The sequence below is a fragment of the Jaculus jaculus genome, chromosome 4 (genome assembly GCF_020740685.1).
Source record: "Jaculus jaculus isolate mJacJac1 chromosome 4, mJacJac1.mat.Y.cur, whole genome shotgun sequence".
In the NCBI taxonomy this organism is placed as follows: domain Eukaryota; kingdom Metazoa; phylum Chordata; class Mammalia; order Rodentia; family Dipodidae; genus Jaculus; species Jaculus jaculus.
In genome coordinates this window covers 93,280,100-93,304,864 of record NC_059105.1, presented here as the reverse complement: position 1 = coordinate 93,304,864, position 24,765 = coordinate 93,280,100, and the positions used below count along the sequence as shown (strand labels likewise).

Sequence of the window (24,765 nt, the reverse complement as noted above, 5' to 3'; positions counted from 1 at the left end):
TAGTATAGGTTATGAATGGAAGGAAGCATTTCTAGAAGCAATTTCTTTACAGTTAGTAAAAGGCTGAAAGGATATCCAAATCATATTCATCATTCTAAAAGTTTTTTTAGAGTTCGGTATGAGTGAACAACCATTTGCAGATTCCTGTTGGAAGAATGCTAATTCTCTTCAACTTCTTAGAGAATGCTACTAGGATTGATGAGGAAATAAATACTCGAATCCTCAGATCTGTAGAATCCTAGGAACAATCCAAGAAGGAAGTCCAAATCATCTTTAGCAAATTCTAAGTTTCACTTCCCCCAGAATCAATTCCTAGGGTGTAACCATATAATATAGCTATAGTTTGCAAAGATCTTGATTTATAATGTAAAATCTATCATTTTCTATGATTTATAATGGGAAAGAGAAAATGAAAATGACCAGTAAAAATGGCAAAATCTTAACTGTGATGTGTACTAGTACACACATCATGTTTTTAAAAATGTATTTTTAGGGCTGGAGAGATAGTTTAGTGGTTAACACTTGCCTGTGAAGCCTAAGGATCCCCATTTGAGGCTCAATTCCCCAGCACCCATGTTAGCCAGACGCATAAGGGGGTGCACGCATCTGGAGTTTGTTTCAATGGCTGGAGGCCCTGGTGTGCCCATTCTCTCTCTCTCTCTCTCTCTCTCTCTCTCTCTCTGCATCTTTCTCTCTGTGTCACTCTCAAATAAAGAAATAAAAATAAAATATATTTTAAAAGACACGATTTTAAGTAAAGCCAAAATTTAATGATTAAGGCTTCAGAATAACATGGAAGAGAATATGATGTTGACCCCCATATTATAAACTTATAGGTGATTTTAACAAAAATATTTTATTTATTTACTTATTTATTTACTTGAGAGGGAGAGGGAGACAGAAAGAGTTAGATATATAAAGAGAATGGGAAAACCAGGGCCTCTAGCCAGTGCAAGCCTTCTCCAAACACTTGCACCACCTTATGTATCTGCTTATGTGGGTACTGGGGAATCAAACCTGGGTCCTTGGGCTTCGCAGCAAGCACCTTAACCACTAAGCAATCTCTCCAGGCCAGAATTTTTACTTTCTATTCTGATTATGTGCTCCAATGATGAACATAGTATAGCCTATTTGGTTAAAGTGCTATTTAGAAATTCTAAGTTCAATACCAAAATTCCATTTGATTCAAAGGATTAATTTAGTACAATTTTATCACAATAACCAATGTGTAGTCTTCCTTCAAATGGCATTGTAGAGCCCTTAAATTTTAGTAAACTCATTCTACATTCTTAAAAATAATAAATCTAAGTTACCTAATTACTTTGAGCTTCATTCAGTCTCTTGAATGGGTCTTAATAAAATTGTTCATTTCGTGAACCAAGAATTCTAGATCACACTGGTCTCAGGTGTTCTAAGTGACCTGTGATAGTGAATAAAAAACGGGCGCTAGGAAATGGTGTCTTCATTATTGGCTTCCTGTGTAATATGCTATCTCATGTTCTTTGAAGAGTTTTGGACTACTTCTAAATAACAGCTGTGAGAGGGAAATGCAGTACTTCAATACATGTTTTTGGCAGTAAGTATTTGTATTTAATGTGAAAGCAAACAAGGGCAGAAAACCTTTCCCTCTGCTTTTATCAGAAAGAAAGTCAAACGGAAGTCACAGTATCCTCAGCAAATAGCACTTGACTTTCGTGCACAAACACTTCACTCATTTACAGACACAGCCTCCTAAAGTGTTAGGTCAACATTATAATAATAAATAGTCAGTGGCCAGGTGCTTGAGGAGATGCGAGGCAATGCTGAGTAGGGCTTCTCCTCATTCTCAGTTTGAGGTTGCTTGTCTATAGTGAAATCTCTCAGTGGGAAAGTCAAAACATCGGCCCCACTTCTTGCCAATACAAGCATGTTGGCATAACTTTCTCTTTCCTCAAAATGCCTTGTACCTTAGAAATCAATCCATGCCTTACTCACTCCATGTTCATGAACGTGTGAAATATCTACCTTACAAGTAGAAAAACTCCAGGCCACTGCCTGTCAGGCCTATACACAGACCATCAAATAGGGCCATATAAAAGTGATAGTTGAGTTACTCAGTGCATCAATGCTAAAGCTGAAATCACAATGATAGTTAAACGTGACAGGAAATTGAATTAAGGTAGCAAATACAGAATGGAGCGTCCAAGCTTGTCTCTAAATCCCCACCCACATCTCCACAAGTGATCAGAAATGCACCCCTTTTCTTAAAACACAAGTTCCATTATTGCATTGGAAAACTATAAGGAAGTCAAATTTGGGTGAAAATTTCTAAGCAATGTCCAAATGTAAAGCAGGTAGAATAAATGTACACAGACAAGAATTGTCACATAAGGAAGAAGGGGCATCAGAGTGTTCCCACATCCACAACTCAGGGCAGCTATTAGAGGTATTTTTACACATAAACATGCAGAATATATTATCAAATTAACCAATTACTTCCTAGTTGTCATGTTCTGTGCTAGCGTGTGTGTGTGTGCACGCGCGAGCACACACACACACACACACACACACACACACACACACACACACACACAGCAACTATGGAGATCCTTTGGAAGCCAGAGCAATGCTTGTGTGTGCATGGACTTCAGTGGCAAACCAGTGTAAAGAGGGAACTGAATTTCAATGTTGAGAAAATGAGCTTTTTCTATTTGTCAAAAGCATGTCAGTCAGAAGAATATTCTGGAACTTAGGGGTACTAAAGCTGGAAAAGATCCCATTTCTGTTCAGACAGGCAGTTTTAATTTACAGATGAGGAGAAACATAGTGATAGTGGCTAAGCCAGGAATAGAATGTAGATTCCCAGATCCAAGCCTGCTTCCCATCAGCCACCATTCTTAATAAAGTTTGCTTTGTACAAAAACAAAATGGCATGTCTTTTCCTTGTTCTATTATTAGTCCGAGCATACAAACAGAACCATGTATACAGGAGGAAAATAAGGACTTTCTAAGATGACATCTGAACTAACATCATGGGACTTTTTTAAGGAACCAATTCCATGAAATATGAGCACCACACTATAAGAATAATTAAGCCAAGAGAAACAAACTTAACCAAGCAAATGAAAGACAACAAGAGTGCATTTTTTTAAGTATGGCTATAATGTTAATAAAAAAATCCTGGACCTCAATAGTTTAGTACAATAACTTTTGACAAGTTTATACACTTGTGCAACTAACATAATTTTAAACAATTATATCACCACAGAGCACTCTCTTGATCTTGCCACTCACTTACCCTATTATAGGCAAGAATTTTCTTTCCTGTTTTTTCACATATGTATTTGTTTTAGATCAACATGTATTTTTGTGCCTATTTATGAAATACACCGTGATGTATGATTCATGTGTGCACTGGGTATAGCAACAACCTTCCAATTCCAATTACCACAGACTAATATCATTGTTATTGGTATCACATAAATGAAACCACACAGTTTACAGCCTTTCAATCTATCTAAAGTTTTTGCTGTTCATCTCTGTTGTGAATATAACTTGCCTGTAGTTTTGGTTGACAAATAGTTCCACTGGACAATTACAATACATATTATTGATCTATTCCTCTGTTGAAAGACATTTGTCTTGTTTCCAGTTTGAGGCTAGTATGAATAGAACTGCTATGAATGTTCTTTTTGTGTATTTTGGGAAAAGAATGGAATTGCTAGGCCAGAGGGTAGATGGAAGTTTAACCCTATTTTTAAAATGCCAAGAAGTTCTCCAAAGAATGTATACCATTTGACATTGGAACAGCAATGTATTAGATTTATGTTCGCTCTGCATCCCAATCAACATTTGGTAGTGTCATTCATTTTGATTTTAGCCATTCTATTGGGTAACAAATGGCTTAAATTTGTATTTTTGAGATAAATAATGAGGTTGATCACATTTTCATGTGTTCATTAGGGATTCATACCTTCCTTTGTGAAATGTTTGACCTGGAGTAATTTCTATTTACTACTGGGCTGTTTTGACCTTTTATTGGCAATATTTGGAGGTTTTTATATATTCTGAGTGTGAGTCTTTTGACAGATATATCCAGGACTATATTCATAATATGTAACTGATATCTTGATCACTAAACAATCATTTATGCACGGGCCCATCTCTAGGCTGCTTATTTATTCTAGCAGCCAATAACATCTTTATAAGTCTGGCTTTAAACTAAGTATACCTCATCTAGAAACCAAATAATGTAAAATTTTCTATTGTAGTCTCCTTTGTCAGGGTTATTTTGTGTAGTATAGATATGATGGTTAAGTTCTGTTGCCAACTTGATCCAATTAGGAATCCAGACACCTCCAAGTTGGTTCTCTGAGAGGTTGTTTCCAGGAAGGTTGTTCTGGGGGAAGAAGTCCTTCCTCTACAGTGTCAGTCCCTTTTAGTGGCAGACTGTATATAAAGAAGGTTCAAGAGAATACAGCACATTTTCATCTGGATGTCTGTGCTCTTTGGTGAATGCATTTTGTCCTGGATGCCTCTGTTGTTCACTTATAAGTGCATTTGCCCTGTTTTTTATGATCCCGAGTGTACACTGGAACTGAGTTTCACTGGCCTTCCAATGTGGACTGAAGACTGGCAGCTGTCCAGGACTCCTCTAGGCCTTCAGTGCCAGATTGGGACTGCTGAGGCATCCAGCTTTGTGGACTGAACAACTAACATATTCCTCCATGCTTAAGCCTTTGGATAGCAATTGTTGGACTTCCAAGCTCATATCCTAAACTAATACAATAAATCCCCTTTATATTATGAATTCATTCTATTGGTTCTGTTCCTTTGGAGATCCCTGACTAATGCGCTAGATTCTTTGCATTTCTGTATAAATTTAGAAAATGGTTACTATTTTCTTTTTTAAAAAAAAAAGCATTGGAAATCTTTGCTGACTTTGAGTTTAAAGAACAATTAAAACGGTATAAACATATTTATAATACTGCCTTTGAAGCCATAGACATGGCAAATGTGTCCATTTATTTGCTTTCATTCTATCAATTAATGCTTCATAGTTTCCAACTGCAAATTTTTAAATTAAACTTTCTAATAGTTTATTGATAGCATATATAAACAAAATCTTGGTAAGATTAACATTTAAATTTCAATTTCAAAACTCAGTTATTAGTAATAACATTTTTGTTGGTTTCTCTAGCTTTTTACCATATACAATCATGCTTGAAAATAACATTAGTTGTATTTCTTTCTAATTCATGTCATTTATGTTTCTTGCATATTGGCTAGGACTTCTAATTCAATGCTAAGTAGAAGTAATGGATGTGTATACTCTTGGTTTGACTCCAACCTTAAGAAACAAAATTAAAAAGTATGAAAGCACGTGTCATCATTTTAAATAGTCCTTATCAAGTTTACACTATTTCCTTCTATTCCTTAGTTACTAAATTTTTAGATTGGAAACAGTGATAATTTTGTCAAATTATTTTTTGTATCAATTGAGGTAAATTAACTTCTCGTTTATTCTAAAAATATGGAAAATTATGTTGACTGACTTTCTCAAAAGTGTTAAACCAACCTTGCATTTTTAAAAATAACATTTGGGGGCTAGAGAGATGGCTTAGCGGTTAAGTGCTTGCCTGTGAAGCCTAAGGACCCTGGTTCGAGGCTCGGTTCCCCAGGTCCCACGTTAGCCAGATGCACAAGGGGGCGCACGCGTCTGGAGTTTGTTTGCAGAGGCTGGAAGCCCTGGCGCACCCATTCTCTCTCTCTCCCTCTATCTGTCTTTCTCTCTGTGTCTGTCACTCTCAAATAAATTTAAAAAAATAAAAAAAAATGTTTAAAAATAACATTTGGGCATAATGTATATAGATTTATGTATTTGCTGAATTTAATTTACTAATGTTTTATTTCATGTGTTATTTAATTATATTTCTTTTACAAAATTGGGCTTTGAAATCAGAGCAAGTTAGATAATGTTGTTAATTGTATATTGCTTATGCCTTGCATAAATGAATAAAGTAATCTGATCCTAGGATTTTCTTTACAGCAAAAACTAAAATTACTAATTGAATATCTTTAATAGTTAATAGGCACTGTTCAATCCTACAAGAGGTCATGAATTTCATCAGTGTCTACAAAGGACCAGATTTGCTTGTCCTTTTATACATCATACATTTTTATTTTCAAAATATTTTCTTCCATTAATGATTATATTTGATACATTTTATCTAGTGTCTTACAGCTGAAATTCATGATAACTTTACATTTTCTTCTTTAAATAAATATAAATATAAATAAATAAATAAATAAATATATATATATATATATATATATATATATATATATATATATGTATGTATGTTCATGGGGGCTATCTTTAACTCTATAAATGTAAAACCTATAAATATTTCTCTGAATAATATTTAGCAAAATAGCAGCTTTCATTATTTTTTTCTCTTTCCTCCTTCTTTTTGATGGTTAAGCATCTTTAAGATTTCAATTTAATATTATTTGCTTTTGTTCACTTTGACGATATACTACTCTGTTACCTTTTAACTGCTATTTAAAGAACATATGTACATTCAAATAATGTAATACAAAGCATTAAAATCATTAATGTACTATGATTAAATTCATCTTTTGCCCAACTTTTAGAGTTCTTTCAGTCATGAAGTTTCTACTTTATATGTGTCTTAAATGCCAAAATACATTTTTTAATTATTTTAGCAAATAAAAGTATGAAGTAAAAGAGAAACTGAGTAATAAGCAATGAAGTTTTATATATTTAATTATATTTCTATGCTCTTCATTCATTCCTACAAATGTAGGCTCCCACTTCTTATCATTCCCTGTATCCAAAAAACAACTTTCTTCATCATTTCTTGTGCAAACAATCTCTCTTAAGTTTTCTTTCAGCTTCTGTCTGGGAACTCTACTTGTCTCATTTATTTATAAAAGGATAGTTTGGCTAAATATAAAATTTTATCCTGAAATTAATTTTGAATACTTTAAAAATGCTGTTGCTTTGTATTCCAGTCTCCATTGCCTATGATAAGAAGCCAACTGTCATATCATTCTACAGTTCTTTCCAGTTGCTCTGTAAATTTGCCTTTTATGTCTGATTTTTAGCCATTTTACTCTGGTGAGCCAATTAATGTCTTCTTTGTTCTTTCATGATGGGGATTCACTCAAGTATAAATGAGAGAGGATTTCACTGAGTTACATGATAAAGCTATAGAAAGTATGAAAGTCAGAGAAATGCAGCAAGAGTCCAGAAATTTATATTTTTTAATTCTCTTTTTTCTTTACATGTATATATGTGATGTGTATGTGGGCATATGTCTGTCTGTATGCATATATGTGAAGGTCAAAGGACAACCTTGAGTGTCATCCTCAGAAACATGTCCACTATATTCATTCATCTGTTTACTTATCTATTTTTGATACATGGTTTCTTACTGGTCTGGAACTCACCAATTAGTCTAGACTGGCTAGCCAATGAGTTCCAGAAATCCTTCTGTCTTAGCCTCCCCAGTGCTGGGCTTTTAGGTACCTGCCACAATGCTTGGCATTATACATGAGTATAGGGCTAAAACTCAACTCAAGTCATCATGCTTGCAAGTCAAATACTTTATCTACCTGTCCCAAGAAATCAATTTTCTAGGCTGTAATTTTAAAATGGAAGCACATGTTAGAATAGTCTTCACAAACTTCAAAATGCATCAAAATCACCAAATGAGGTTGCTTAAATATAAATTACTGGGCTCTACTCTCAGAACCTGTTTCATTAATTTGGGGGAAGGATCACAGAGTTGCATTTCAATATGTTTCTGGGTAATATCAATGCTTATCTTAAAATTTGATGCCATAAACCACAGTGCTTGCAAGAAGTTTTAAGACTAATATAAAATAAAAAGCTAATAGTGATTTCAGGGATAAAGCAGAAAGATAAGGTAGATAAAGCTCTATTTCCAAGAGTATTTCATAATCGTTGGAGGAAAATAGTAGATAGGAAAAAATAAAACAAAGTAATTCCCAATGGTAATCATGTGTTTACAGACATAAAGAGATGGCAAAGAGATGTAACAGAAAGATATTTCAAGGGACAGATATGGTACATGGATGACAACAGTTTTTAATGAGGTGATAAAACTAAGAAAGGGATAAAACTTGAAAAAAAATCCTTGGGAAGAATTTTCCAGAGTAAATGGCAAGAAATTGGAATGGAAAGAAAACTGATGTTTTCAAGAAATAAAAGTAAACATCAGAAGTAAGCAAAGAGAAAGCAGTTCTTTAAAATGGTGAGGTTTGGGCTAAAGAGATGGCTTAGCAATTAAGTGCTTGCCTGTGAAGCCTAAGGATCCCGGATCGAGGCTCGATTCCCCAGCACCCACGTTAGCCAGATGCACAAGGGGACCCATGCGTCTGAAGTTTGTTTGCAGTGGATGGAGACCCTGGCATGCCCATTCTCTCTCTTCTCTCCCTATCTGCCTCTTTCTCTCTCTGTCACTATCAAATAAATAAATAAAATAAACAAAAAAAAATTTTTTTTAAATAATAAATAAATAAATGGTGAGGTTTGCCAGGTGTGGTGGCACATGTCTTTAATCCTAGCACTTGGAAGGAAAAGATAAGAGTATCACCATGAGTTCAAAGCTAAGCTGAGACTACATAGTGAATTCCAGGTCAGCTTGAGCTAGAGTAAGACCCTGCTTCAAGAAACAAAGCAAACAAAATGATGAGGTATAAACGGAAGGTGAGAAGGATATGATGAAGGCCTCATGGAATACGAGCATGGCAAAATGAATATAATTCTATAGGTAAGGAGAAGCCTTTGGAGGGCTTGAACTGTTGGGTACGGTGTCTCTTTTAAATTTAGAAATATTACATCAGCTGTTTGGAGAACATGTTGTGGAGGCAGTAAGGGAAATAGTAAGAAAGGAAATAGAGATAAAATTGGAAGAATAGCTTAGCATTCCAGATAAAACATGCTGATAATTATATCTAGAAACACTGGACATGAGATTATAAAAGGAGATACTAAACCAGCAATCAACTAGATCTTATATGCAATAATATACTCTAGATCATGTTTCCAGGTATACATTGGGGATGAACTATGTTATACAGATTACAGGAGTGAATAACATGAAACCATCCTAGAATTTTAAATAGAAATTCCAATGATGATGGTAGAATTTAGAATTTATTACTTTTAGTAGTACAAAAGATAAATTTATGACCAATGTCCTGCCAGTATGAAAAATAGTTAACAGGGTCTCTGGTAATTCAGATGTATGAATTTGTATTACATGGAAATAAAGTAGCCACTAGTAACATTTCTATTTAAGTTTAGATTAAATCAAATTAAAAATTCAACTTCAATTGACCAAAACAGAAATGAAGCATTCCAATCACCACAGGGAATCTTTGTTCATTTTTATTTATTTATTTGAGAGTGACAGAGAGAGAAAGAGGCAGAGAGAGAGAGAGAGAGAGAGAGAGAGAGAGAGAGAATAGGTGTGCCAGGGCTTTCAGCCACTGCAAACGAACTACAGATGTGTGCAGCCCCTTGTGCATCTGGCTAACATGGGTCCTGGAGAACTGAGCCTCAAACCGGGGTCCTTTGGCTTCACAGGCAAGCAATCACAGGGAATCTTTGGACAGCAATGGATTGTGATAGCATGTTGATAGAGGACAGAATTTAAAGGGCAGTTGGGAGAGGGTTGATGAGATGAATTTTAATAAGGCAAAGTGATAAATAAAGCACCTACACTTTATAAACATGTGAATTTAATTGAGAAATTTTAAAATTCTGTATAAAATACACTGAGTCAAGGGTACTATAAAATCAGCACTTGATGTGTTACACAATTCTCTACAATATTTTTTTCAATATAGGAAAATACCATAACTGATAAGATAAATATTATGATAGCAAATTTTTTTTATCCCTCCTCTCCTTTTCTGTGGGCAATTACCAGTGTCTGTAATTGACAACAGTTGATCAAATCAAAATAGGAAAACTAATAATGAGCCAGATTCTCCCACCACATTCCACCCGTCGAAGTCAGTAAAAGCTCTGTGCACACAGGGAGACACATGGCAAGCTAATCTGGCCCACTATTTACACAGCACTTTCAATCTGAGGATCTTAAAAATGTTGAACAAATATTCTCTTTTATAGTCTATCCCAGAAGGAATAACCATCATTTTTACATCAGACTAAATTGAATTCAAAAGGTGGATCTAAACATTTTATGCCACCTAAGACATTAGTATTTCACAAGCATGTTTACTTCTTTATACACATACATGTGTCATAGCCCACAAGATCAGAATTGTCTGTTCTAAATTAAGAGTAGTCTTCGTGGCTTTACCAGCTTAGCCTCTCAAATACCACAGCCTTTACACCTACAAATTTGACTTCAGATAAGAAAGTTAATCACTGTTTCTCTTTTTAACCCACATTAAGCAACTTTATTCATGTAAAAGCATGTCCATGACATGCATCAGACTGGCATAATTTATTCATGATTTTAAATTTATTGGACCTTTGCAGATAAACAGTGTACAAATGTGTTAATTGAATCTTGTTCTCAATTAACCACAAGTGGATTACCCAATTCATAGGTCACTCAGACATTCTGGCCCTTGTCTCTTATCCTTAACTGCTAATTTGTGGATGGCAATCCCAAGCACTGTGCAGCTGGCCCTTATGTCATTAATAGCAAAGTGGGCTGAGGAGAAAAGAAGAGAAGTACTATTTGGCTCCAGTAACTTGGTTAATTAAAGAAAGAGGTAATGCTGCCAGTTTGCCAAGTAGTTCAACAAAAATACATTCAAGTCCTGAAATACACAAGCGCACTATCAAGATGTATTTTTTAAATATTTTCTTTTTATTTATTTATTAGAGAGAGGGAGAGAATGCCAAAGTCTCCAGCCACTACAAACAAATTCCAGATGCATGCGCCACCATATACACCTGGTGTACATGGGCTCTGGGGACTTGAACCTGGGTCCTTAGACTTCACAGGCAAGCATCTTAACTGCTAAGCCATCTCTCCAGCCCTCAATATGTATTTGTAGGCAAGTTTTACTCTAGAGATATAGAAGGTGGGGGATAAGATTTACTGTCCCCAGTTTCCACAGTAGCACATAAATTCAATCCCAATTACTACAGTGGTACTGATCATATTTATCATAATGTTACACAAATTTAATTCTGCACATGGACATGGGGGAGGCCTTTCCAGTTCTTCTTTTCACCCTTATTCCAACCGTGCTTCATTGATTTTGCATCCACAAGTTTCCACTAGTGGCTAAAGTCAAGGTAGCTTCACTGATACTGAAGCATGTCAACTATTACAGCCTGGAGCTCAAGTCCTGAGAGCTAGTGGCAATGTCAAAGCTTTAAGTCTCCCTGGCCTCTAAAGAATTTGTCAATTCCTGGAGGAGAAGAGAAGTAACCTAAGAAAACAGAAGACTAAAAATACATGGCATGTCCTTGCTGATGCTAAAGTTCAGTTCTGATCAAAGGCTGGTTGCGAAGGAGCTTTCAGTGGGAGGCAGAATTGTAATGTGGTCCAAAAGCCTTCATGTAAGTAAGAGTAAAGGACACCTGAGGTCCACTTTTAGGTTGTTTATAATTAGTTATTGTGATTAGTTGAGTTTCTGGCCCCAGTATCCATATCTACACGATGAGAAAATGAAAATGTCTATACCACAGAGCTGATGTTAAAGTGAATACTTTATCCTGCCAAGCACTGAGGATACTCATTAAGGTTTCTGCTAAGTTCTGAGTACTTACAGCTATCAGCTAGCCATGGAAATGTCATGCAGTCAAACTGGACCTCAGATTTACCCACACTGTGAGGATGGGGATGAGATGTGTTCCTCAGAATTTTAGGTTTCCTTGAAAACTCCTGATAGGGCCACCTTGTAAGAAGGGAAGAGAGACAGTGAATGACGGTGGCACTGGCATCACCTCTTCTTCCCTCAACTTAAACCACAGTCACCCTACTTTGGTATAGCTTATTTATTTAGAACCAATTAATCTAATTTAAACATAAAAATGGGAGAAAGACTTACATGTTTATTTTTTAATTTATTTTATTTATTTGAGGGACAGACAGAGAGAAAGAGACAAAGAGAGAGAGAATGGGCTCACCAGGCCCTTCAGCCACTGCAAATGAACTCTAGACGCATGTGCCACCTTGTACATGAATTGAACCTAGGTCCTTTGGCTTTGCAGGCAAACACCTTAACTGCTAAGCCATCTCTACAGCCCTACATGTTTATTTTTTTTATTAATTATTAACTTTGTTGTTGAACATGCAGCATATTGATCATATTCTCATTAGGTTATACTTTTATATCCCCTCTTCCTCATCACCATTCCACTGAGGGCCATCCTCAGTGGGGTTATTGGTATTCATTGCGGAGTCATGTATGCATCAGTTTCAGGGGGGAGCTGTGTCTCAGGATACTCCTTCCCACCCTGTGGATCTTATAATCTGTCTAATTCCTCTTCCAAAATGTACACTGAGCCTTGGCAGGTGTGTTATAAGTTTCCTTTAGTGTTAAGCTCTCTGAATCTCCTGAATTTCTGCTTTAATGAGTTTTGAGCATCCTCAGTGTCTACCACCATTTTCCCTGGAGTAGGTTGTCAGGCTAGCAGTGACAGCAGAACTCATATTTAAATTCCCATTTCCTGTGTATGTGTTCTGAGCCTTGGCAAATATGGTAGAGATGACTCCTGTTATGGTAGGCAGTTGACTACCATTTCTTGTCATCTTAATGGATCTTGGTTTTCCCAGGTATTTACTTCCATTTGTAAAAAATCAGATCCACCAACCAAAAGTAAGAGCAGCTTGAATTAAAGGGAATAAACATAGTCATTTTGATGGGCATACCCTCTCTTCTTAGCCAAAGACCGATGGGAGCTTCTCTCTAGACTCTATGGCTTTCCTATCCATAGGACTCTGACTTGTCCCTCAATATTAGGTACACATTCTTTCCCTCTGAGTAAGTCTCTTATCCTATCAGGGATATCAGTTGATTGCCTGCATAGGCTATGTGCTACTACTTTTGTATAGGTTTGTTCATCTTGCCCAGCTAGTTGACTCTATAGTTTTTATGATCCCCTGCTTGCTCATCTTATTGGTGGCTACTTTCCCCAGCAGCTCACACAGCATTTTCTAGCACTATGAGGCCTAGCCACCAGGAAGCAGGCTTCCATTGTAGTTATAGTACATTCTCTCAATGTCCTATGTCCACAGCCTGTGTTGTCTTCAGAAATAGTGTATTATTGTTTCGTTCTTGTGAGTAACCAAATGCTCTGGCAATGGTCTGTGTTATATTGGTAACCGCATGGGTCTCCCTGACTAACAGCTCACTATGGGGGTAACCCAATTCTGGTACTGGGATTTTCCAGCCAGAGCCCATGGTTTTAGAATTAAGCTTTCTCCTCCCTCTAGAGGACACTTCTGCCAGGATGATGATCCTTTCCCATCTCTGTCATTAAAAGCCATCATATATTTTAGCTTGTATCCAGGAGGTAGGTTTCTGTGGTATGGATTCATGCGGTAAATAGTTTTGTGTAATTCTCCCCCACCCCCCCAAAAAACCACACTCTATCCCCTCCCAAGACCCTACCATCCCCTATATTTTGTCCCTCCACTTCCCTATCAAGTAACCCCTCCTCCTATCCCTCCCTATTTCCACTTTTTTCTAGCTTCATTCTAGCTCCATAAAGATACTCCTGATGCTTACTACAACTTAGACTCAACTCAAGATGTTCCAAGGTAGGAACTGCGTATGAGACAGAACATGTGGCATTTGCCTTTCTAAGCCTGGGTGAACTTGATTAGTATGAGTTTTTTCCAACTTCATTCATTTTCCTACACATTTCATTATTTCATTTCTCCTTACTACTGAGTACAATTCCATTGCATATATGTACTACATGTCATTTATCAGTTTATGGGTATCTAGGCTTATTTCAATCCCTAGATATTATGAATAAAGCAGCAATAAGCTTGGATAAGTTAGTATATCTGTAGCAAAGAGTAGTTTTTAAGGGAATGTGCCCAGTAGAGGTCTAGCTGGATCAGATGGTAGTTTTATTATCAGCTTTTGAAAGACCCTCCATACTGATTACCATAGTGACTATACAGTTTGCACTCCCATCAGCAGTAGTTGCAAGTTCTTCTTTCCATAATTCCTAACCAGCATTTGTTATTATTTACTTTTTTATGATATCCATTCTGACTAGAATGAGATGGATGTCAGACAGACCTGAAACTCTAAACTAGAAGAAAAAGCTGAAAGAAGTCTCAAAGGTATGGGTATAGGGGAAAGCTTTCTGAATAAGACCCCCAGAAGCAAGATAAAGCAAGCCATCAATGGCATCAATAGACAACCTACAGAATGGTAGAAAATTTTCATCTATATACCCAACAGAGCTTTAATATCTAGAATTTACAAAGAACTCAAAAAAAAAAAAAAAAACAACTAAACTAAGCAATAAAAAGTATCAAGCAACCCACTTGAAAAGCAGAGCAGGGATTTGTACAGAGAGGTCTGAAAGGAAGAAACACAAATAGCCAATAAACACCTGAAGAGATCTTCAACATCTCCAGCTATAAGAGAAATATAAAATAGGTGTTGATTTTAAAAAGTTTGAAACACAATCCAGAAATTCCCAGAGAATTTTTGAATTCTGATGCCATTAGAATTTTCAGTGGATGGTGAATTTCCTTCTTTAAATGCATGATGTTATAACTTTTTAAACATGCTATATGTAACTAAAAGTGTAAAATTATGCCTTCTCTCAAAATATGGGCACAGATGAGATTTATATAGTCACATAATTCAACCTTTTGTAGCAATGTCAAGCTACAATTAGTACAATTACCTTGGTCTATTTTTTTCTTTTGTCTTGGATATTAAGATATATTTGACATAGCAAATATTTTATATTTTTTTGGACTTTACCTGTGAAAGCACAGGTAAAATGTGAAGGTAAAGATGAGGTTAAGAGAAGTAATAAAGAATGGTTCTCAAGAAAGCAAGAAGCATTAATTCCATTATGAAGAATAGCCTTATGAATTATGAAAGATAGAGAAATAATTTTATAGGTATAAATAGCTTTGTCTTAGAGGATTAAAGTATACCCTGAAAAGTGTGCCTATGTCTGTGTCAATATTTACCTGCTGGATAATAAAATTAATTATAAATCAAGTTTTAGGGGTTGGAGAGATTGCTTAGTGATTAAGGCATTTGTCTGCAAAACCAAAGGACCCAGGTTCAATTCCCCAAGACCCATGTAAGCCAGATGCACAGAGTGGCACATATGTGTCTGAAATTCGTATTCAGTGGCTGGAGGCCCTGGTGTGCCCATTCTTTCTTTCTCTCTTAATCTAAAGAATAAATTAAAATAATAAAAAGCAAGTTTTATAACTCATGACCTGACTAAAATGATTAGTACAGATTTTTAAAACATAATATTGGGAAAGAAGAAATCCTAGAACCCATGAAAACATGCTAGGATTTTCAAAAGATAAAATGCATTGCATTTTGTTTTGTTTTGTTTTTTCAAGGGAAGGTCTCATTCTAACCCAGACTTACCTGGAATTCACTATACAATCTCAGACTGGACTTGAAGTCATGGCAATCCTCCTACCTCTACTTCCTGAGTTCTGAGATTAAAGGTGTGCACTGCCACACCTGTCTGACCATTTTGAAACTAGGTAACTTTGGACAAGTTTTCTGACCTGTAATGGACTTTGATATCCAGACTGTCAAATATGAATGATAATAATATGAAAATGTGAATAATCATAATATTGTCCATTTTACCTAATAAATAGCATTATTGTATGAAATAGGATCTTTGTCCCTCCTTCCCTCTAGAGATGTCTGATTCCTGCCTTGGTTCTAAGAAGGTCATGTGACTCATCTAAGTAATAGAGCATGGTGGAAGGGTGATTCCATCCTGTGCCTAGAACACCAGCTCTGGGAAAAGATGGCTATCATGCTGTGGAGAAGTGCAAGGAAGACAATGAGAGAGGTCAGTGGAAATGAAATTCATATGGAGAAAGAATTGGAGCAAGAGGCAGATAGACACAGAGACAGAGAGAATATAAAGGAGGCAGATACATGAATCAAACTATCTCTGATGTGAGTCCTCCATCCTCATGTAGCACAAACTAGGGACTAAACCCAGGCATGATTCTTTTCCATGTTCTTGGCCTGCAAAATTATGAACAAAATAAAATAGCTACTTCAAGCCACTGGGTTTTAGAGTATGTTATTACACAGTAATAGTTAGGAAAGAGGGACAAATTTTCAGAGAGGTATGAATGTCAAGACAGAGGGACTGGATAAACATCTCAGTCAGTAAAGTTCTTACCACTTAAGCAAGGACAAGAGGTCAGCTCTCTAGCACTCATGTGAAAGCTGATCATGAAGGTATTTGTCTATAATCCCAGTACTGAGGAGGCAAAAACAGGAGATCCCTGGGGCTTGCTGGCCAGCCAGTCTAGCCAGTGAGAAGTCTAGTTGAGTGAAAGACCCTGTTTTTAGAAGGAAAGTTGGGGGTTTCAGTGGTGGCTTAGCTTTCCTGAGAAGCCTAAGGACTCATGTTGAACTCTCCAGATTCCACATAGCCAGACACACAAAGGTGAGGCAAGTGCAAGATCTTACAAGCATCTGGAATTTGATTGCAACCAGTGAGGCCCTGACATGCCAATTCTCTCTCTCTCTCTTTCTCTATCTAAAATAAAAGCAAACTTACACTGTAATGTTACAAAACTACACTTATATTATTTTTAAAAAGTAAGGTTGATAGGTTGATAGTAAATGAGGAAGACATCCAATATCAATTTGTACAATATGCACACACTCCTGCATGTGCATCCATGCACACACCTGTGCCCACATAGATACAAACATGCACATATGGTCACCACACACACACATCCACACAAATGCACATGAAATAGGATCAAAGTCAGAAACATAATACATGTTGTGAGAATTTAATTTCTTAATTTCCTTTCTTTTGGATTATGGGATAAATCATATTCAACACACTCCTATGAAATTCCTCTTCTAAATGAAAAACAACTATGTTTCCCAACATTTAATTCTGTAACATGTTAAGCATATACATAAAGTCTGGATTGGGACTTACAACATGCTCCTCCAGACACAAAATTGCCTGGATATCTATGACTTCACAGTGCCTGACACTACCTACACAAAACCATCATAATAGGTAGGAAAGATCATGACATCAAAATAAAAGAGAGACTGGTTGAGAGGGGGAGGGATATGATGGAGAGTGCAGTTTCAAAGGGGAAAGTGGGGGGAAGGAAGGAATTGCCATTGGATATTGTTTACAATTATGTAAGTTGTCAATAAAAAAATTAAATTATATTTTAAAGACATAAAGTAAAACGATAGATGAGTGCAGAGGAGAGGAGCTAATCTTACATTTTCTTCTCTGCTGAGGCCAATTCTTAGGACCCAGCTTTCCACAGAGCAAACTTCCCAGTCACATTGAGTGTGGATTAGGCTGCTGGTCCAAGCCAGCACTGAAGTAGCAGGTAGCCCCAAGCAACACTAGGACTGAGCATCTTCTCAAGCCAGTTGTACTTGTTCAGTCTCTCGTCTTTTTCAAATACACTACAGAGAAGTGGTCCACAGGAGAGGAAAACCCTTGTTCCCTGTTAAGAGTCTAAAACTAGGACTCCTGCTTCCCATTCCTATTATAACCTCCGCATCTGACAAGCCCTTAAGTATTTTATTTTATTTTTTTAATTTATTTATTTTTTTGCTGAAACTATTCTTCAAGTCTTACAGTTTTTGCTCTTGCCTGAAGGCATTACTGTAAGTGCAGCAAATCCAACTGAAAGACATTTTTATGGGCATAGCTGCTTAACACCCATTCCAGGGGGCTAAGTCTTGGCATGTTAATTTCATCCAGGCATCTGTCTACCTTCAGCATTAGTTCTCTGAAGAAGCTCCTCATATCTCATCCAAATAGACTTTTGGTGGTCAATGGTGCCATTTTCAATAAATATGTATATAATTATGCACATAAATTATGTATATGAATATGTATATAAATTATAATAATACATAAAGTAGATGACAATCACATTTGATTTGCACCTCCACTGAAGTATAAGAAACTATCTTCCTATAAACTCTGTATTTTTGTGAGAAAATTTAGGGTAACATATAATTATTTTCAAATCACATATACAGATCTGAGCCAGTGATAAAAAGACCCAACTAGTAGTCTGGTGTGTTAAAATTGCTAAAGTAAATGGAGTTCTGGTTTTGAGTCTGAGGACAAGGCTTTGCCTGTACCTAGGCAATGCCATTTGGAAACTATGTAGCTTGAGACAAGTTTTCTGACCTGTATTGAATCATAGCATCCATTGTAAAATGTGAATAATCATGGTAGGAAAACATGACTAGTCATAATATTACCCATTTTGCCTAACCAAAATAATTATGTGAAATGTAGCTATAACTTCCTTCACTCATATCTACTATAAGCCAGATATTAACCAGTTGCTCTGCACATGTTACTGACCATCTTCATGAGCATCCTCTGTGGAAGGTCTTATTAATGTTATTCTTGGACCAAGTGCATGCAGGTTCTGCAGGACAGAGCTGCTAGTAGAGGTAGCTTTGTTTGACATTAGAGTCCTGCTCAGTTACATGTTGCTGCTTCCAAATAAATATGGTCCTAGTTGGTATCAGTATTTGTCTTTTGGATTGACAAGTAGTATGTGAGCCTTTCTTCTCAGGATCTATGTCACCTAAAAGACAAGGTTTAGCAAAAAGGAATGAGTTCCAATTAATATCTGTTGGATGTACAAGCAAATGAATAATCCAAAATAAAATTAATTGTTCTGACTCTATTCTGAACTTTAAGCTATATAAATAACATGACACCATTGGCACCATGAAGTACGAGAAGGATACATTCAACATAAACAACTGTATTAAAGTAACAGACACACTTGTAAAAACAGCAACTCTGACACTCATTACCAACTGTAGCCAATTCTATTAATCAGAAGGGACGGGGGAAAGGCCCTACATTTTGATTCCTCAAAAACAGATGAAATTTAGTATGTTTGTGAATTTTTTAAGCAATCTTAAAATCACAGGTAAAAAAAATCATGCATTGGTATTTTAAATGAAAGTAAGAAACTGTGTATGTTCGTGCAAAGTGTCAGGCTGTGATATTCCAATAGTTCTGCATCCTTCAAACTAAAATGCTATCTGCATCTCACCACTGGTGGATGAAAAGATTGTGAAACAAAATTGGGCACAATCCATCAAGCTCACACCCTATGCCAACATTAACTACTCACTCTCTACGGTACAGGAAGTAGGTAAGAATTTATGGGAAAATGTTTAAATCGTAACTGACTGCTGCTGATGGATGATTCCCCAGGGAATTAACTCTTTCCTCTTTGATTTAAGGCCTTGTGCAGCTCTAGGCGTTTGTATTCTTCCTCCTGCCTACAGACCAAAGGGCAGGGGAGTGTTCTGAGTAGCTGCTGTAGACAGGCATGGAAAGGATATGTCCTCCATCATCTCCAGAGCCATAGAAGATGGGGGATATGTTCCCACTATGAAGACACACACTTCAGATTCAGGAGAGGCCTTATCTATTGAGCAAGGTCATTGGTTACATGAACTACACAACTGGGATTTGAACTCAGTCTGACTTCAACACTTCAGCTGCTTCTGAGAGGAGAAGGATGGCCTACCAAACACTAGAGCTTCCCAATGCACTGAATTAGAAGGAAAGCCTAATGAAGGATGAGAAAGATTGTCCAAATAGTGCTTTAAGATAAGGGAGGGAACAAAGGGGCAGGGAAGGAGGGGGAGCTGTGGATGAAGAGCAGATTGTTCATGAAATATACCCATTGCTTCTGGCATTCTGTAAGAATTTTGTGGAGGGTTGGGTTTAAATTATTTCAATTAAGTAATTTAAACATACGTTTCCAGGTGCATGGAGTTTAAATGACTTCCTTATTCTATATCCCCTCAATAGACTTCTGAAGTCAAGGCCATTTCTAATAACTTTACTGCTTGTACATAAGGTGGAGAAACACCAGGAACAGTTAAGAGCTCATCCCTGATGTGTCTCCTACAGACTTTATTCACAGTGACTGTCCACTGTCTCTACTCATTATCCCAGCATGCTCTTAGTTTGTCCATCTCACCCCAACTCAACTTTCAGACTTGCTACTTTGTTACTTGATTTGTTTTCAGACTAATTCAAGATTCTTATTATATAAACCTACTTGTGTAAATTTACCACACTGCACTTCTCCCTAAGTTCTAAGAAACTTCTAACCTAGAATGACCTGTTGGACAATTACTTGACAACGTTCATTTCAGACATATGAACAAGGAGCAAACTCAAGCATCAATGATTCCAACCATGTTTATACAGCGAGCTGTGCATTCATATGGGGAGACTAGAAAATCCTGATAATTCACCCAACAACAGGTCAATTGAATTCTCCCAAACACTGCTCCAGCAGAAATATAGCTGAGTTGTCTATGGTGACAACTCTTGCAAAGCCCCCAAGGCTAGTGTCCTCTTCACTCAATGCCAGATCAGTTGAACTACAAACTCCCAGACACTGCTCTAGCAGAAGTATAGCTGAGTTCTCTATGATGACAACTCTCTTGAAAAGTTCCTAGGGCTGACATTCTAGAAAAACCTAACAGTGAACCCAAGCTCTAATTTCAAATACACTTCTGCCTCGGCCTACCTCTCTAGCATGTCACCATAATGATTGGTAAGTTTAGCAATAATATGAAGACTTCACAATGGTAGTTTTGTATCATTAAATATGACCAATCAGGTGACTGACCTATATTTTGCTGTCAGTAAATGATTTGTAGCACATTGGCAAATATGCATACCTGAGCCTTTTAATTTTTCTACCTGTCAAGAGGACTTGCAGCATTTGGAGATCATCTGCCATGTAAGTAAATAAGTGATGGGTCCTAAATTCTGCATGTTTTCTCTATAAATCTTCATACAATGGCTATCAGCAGAGTTCATGCCCATACAAAGTTGGCACATTTTACTAGCTCTCTTTTTCATGAAGAATGCAGGTTTTAGGTTGTCTCTGCATTCACTTTATGATTTTTCCTATCATTAAATATTCAAGTCCCAGAATCTGCTATAACAACTGCTGGTGACCACATTAACTAAAATATCCAGGGATAGGAAATTGCTTAGTTAATAAGGTTCTTGTCATGCAGCATGAGACCTGAGTTCAGATTCCCAAAACCCCAAAAAAGCCAAGTGGTATACTTCTGTAATGTCAGTGTGCAGGAGAATCTCTAGGACTTGCTATCTAGTCTGTGAAAGCCAGGTTTAGTAGAGAGCAATTAAGGAAGATACCCAACACCAACATCTTGCCTCCATATATATGTGCACATGCATGCATATATACATGTACACAAACATATATTCACATACATAAACACATCACATGCACACAAACAAATCTGAATTCTAAAATATAAAGTCCTCCATCAACTGACTCTTTCATGTTAGCCAATCTTACTTATTCTTGCTCCTCTTTGTAGATATCTGGCTTTTTCTAATTCACCATCATTCTGATGCTATACCTGACTTGATTTCTGTCTCAATGTTATGTTACTGTTTCCAGCCAGATATTGTATATATGTAATTACAATGATTGTAAGGGGGAGGTAATATGATGGAGAATGGAATTTCAAATGGGAAAGTGTGGGGGTGGGGAGGGAGGGAATTACCAGGGGATATATTTTATAATCATGGAAAATGTTAATAAAAATTTAAAAAAAAATAAAAAAAAAATAAACTCTCTATTTATTCTCTATTCCAACAATTACAGATCAGTTTTCTTTTTGTGCCAGTTTTCCTCCATCTACTTCTCTGTTCACTTTCCTCAACCTACAAATGGTCTTGTGTTCCATTTCCTCAAATCTCAAGTTCCAGTCCCTCCAAAAAAAAAAAAAAAATCAAGGCACCAAATTACATGTACACATTATTTCCTCTGCCTCAGATTCCATCAAGAGCATTATCGAGGCCCTAGTCAGTGAGCTGCCGCCGAGGACTCAGCTGCCTCCCCCTCGAGCCCCCTCGCTTCCCGACGCTCCGTCCCCCCTGCCCGCCTTCTCCCGCAGCCGCCTTCCGCAGGCCGTTTCCACCGAGGAAAAGGAATCGTATCGTATGTCTGCTATCCAGAACCTCCACTCTTTCGACCCCTTTGCTGATGCAAGTAAGGGTGATGACCTGCTTCCTGCCGGCACTGAGGATTATATCCATATAAGAATTCAACAGAGGAACGGCAGGAAGACCCTGACTACTGTCCAAGGGATCGCTGATGATTACGATAAAAAGAAACTAGTGAAGGCGTTCAAGAAGAAATTTGCCTGCAATGGTACTGTAATTGAACATCCAGAATATGGAGAAGTGATTCAGCTACAGGGTGACCAGCGCAAGAACATATGCCAGTTCCTAATAGAGATTGGACTGGCTAAGGACGATCAGCTGAAGGTTCATGGGTTTTAAGTGCTTGTGGCTCTCTGAAGTATAAGTGAGGCTTTCCTTGCAATGAGTAGAATGTCCCTTCTGTCCCTTGTCACAAGTTTAAAAACCTCACAGCTTGTATAATGTAACCATTTGGGGTCCGCTTTTAACTTGGACTAGTGTAACTTCATGCAATAAACTGAAAAGAGCCATGCTGAAAAAAAAAAAAAAAAGAGCATTATCGACCCTGTGGAAAGAAAACTTGCTGAAATAAGATAAAATATTCTCTACCTAAACCTGCCCCTTGTGCCACAAAATCTACACCTTTACTTGTTATGAATAGTACCCGTGATGCTTTTGTGCCTTTATATGCAAATAGCAGTGACCCAGCAAAATTGTTTCATTTCTCTGTATCAACATGTCTTTTAGTAAATTTGATTAATCGGTTAATTCTATTAAAATTAAAAATCCACAATCCTAAACTATCACAGACATGCTGCAGTATGTCTTCTGGCTTCTTTTACCTTGCTCTTTTAAAAATATCTTTCTTCAAAAAAACTTAAGAAAAAACAATTGTTTAGGAAATCTTCTAGGCAAAATTCACAGCAAATGGTGACATTCAGATCACCCTCTTTTTCAAATCATAAGTCATCACTGAAATTACTTCAGTTTGACTAGTTACATGCTAAAGAAATACAGCCAGCCAGATTAGATGCTAAATCAAATAAAATTTAATATCCTTTGAAATCACCATAATTTTAGGGTTAGTATAAAATGGAAAAACCATAACTTAAATTGATTAATCCAAGTACATCCAACTTTTATAGGAAAGTTTGGCTTATAAGAGTCACAAACTTGGGCTGGAGAGATGGCTTAGTGATTAAGCGCTTGCCTGTGAAGCCTAAGGACCCGGGTTTGAGGCTCGGTTCCCCAGGTCCCACGTTAGCCAGATGCACAAGGGGGTGCATGCGTCTGGAGTTCGTTTGTAGAGGCTGGAAGTCCTGGCGTGCCCACTCTCTCTCTCTCCCTCTATCTGTCTTTCTCTCTGTGTCTGTCGCTCTCAAATAAATAAATAATTTAAAAAAAAAAAGAGTCACAAACTCAAATAAAATGATTTTTTATCTGAAAGCCATGAATTAACATCATAACAGTAAGTTGTTTATTTATTTATTTTTTTTATTTGAGTGACAGAGATAATGGGCATGCCAGGGACTCTAGCCACTGCAAATGAACTCAGACACATGTACCAGCTTGTGCATCTGGCTTATGAGGGGCCTGGGGAATCAAACCTGAGTCTTTTGGCTTTCCAGGCAAGCACCTTCAATCCATCCCTCCAGCCCAAATTGTTGTCTTTTGTTTTTAATCAAATTCCAAAACTTGGATTTTGATTTTGAGTAGGACGTTGTGGAACTAAGTACATATCAAGAACAGTATGAAGAAACATAGAAATGTTCTTTTTGTCTTAAGGACACCATTCATGAAGTTCATCTCTTTTTATTCATTTTATGTTTAATTTTAAAATTCTTACATTTTCAAGTTAGATTTTGCCCAAGCATTGAAGCAAATATATACTGAACTTTTCTTAGGATTTTCTTAGTGAAGAAAGAAACAAAGTGTCCATCAATAAACTTTGACCATATATTGAAGGCTTTGCAGATTTCCAGACTATTCATCAAAAAATTTACCTGTAGTTTTCAGACAAGTAGATTCAGGTAAACAAGCAATATACAGTTTATTGAAGTCATCAACTAACTTTAGTAGGGTCTATGGCAGATTAAGATAAGTCTATTCTTGAAAAGAGTTACTACATGGGAATATTGACATGCATCACCAGAAGGAGCCAGCTCATCTGCTTTAATACTATCTCTTAAACAAGTCAAATATATACTTTTCATCTAAATATTTTGTGCTTCAGATTCCTTTGGAGAGTATTTCAGTGATACTCAAAATGAGGTTGAGTTCAGTACTCAAGAATAAACAAAGTAATCAAGGTCCTGTAAAGAGCAAAAGAGGGCTTGCTCTGAGGGTGTGGAGGACGAGAAAGAAGATAGTACAAAATCAGCTGCAACCAAGGCTTTCAGATTACATTATAGGAAGTTTGAAGGAACAAGTGCTCAGCTCTGACACATGGGCATACAAAGTTGAGAACAATCAAGAAGTTATAGAACAAGGGTTCCAGCCATCTGCCTCAGAACCACTTAGGCCTC

The 24,765-nt window shown here is 36.9% G+C and overlaps 1 protein-coding gene across 1 annotated transcript; it reads left to right on the top strand.

Annotated features, from left to right (window-relative positions):
* Positions 1-22,130: 22,130 nt before the first annotated feature.
* On the top strand, positions 22,131-22,770 carry LOC123460155 (eukaryotic translation initiation factor 1). The gene has a single exon (XM_045147871.1). The coding sequence runs from the start codon at positions 22,259-22,261 to the stop codon at positions 22,598-22,600; it is 342 nt and encodes a 113-aa protein (XP_045003806.1). The 5' UTR covers positions 22,131-22,258; the 3' UTR covers positions 22,601-22,770.
* Positions 22,771-24,765: the final 1,995 nt, after the last annotated feature.

Bases quoted from the DNA above. Each gene is read 5' to 3' on its own strand.
- LOC123460155 (XM_045147871.1), top strand. From the start codon at position 22,259: ATGTCTGCTATCCAGAACCTCCACTCTTTCGACCCCTTTGCTGATGCA.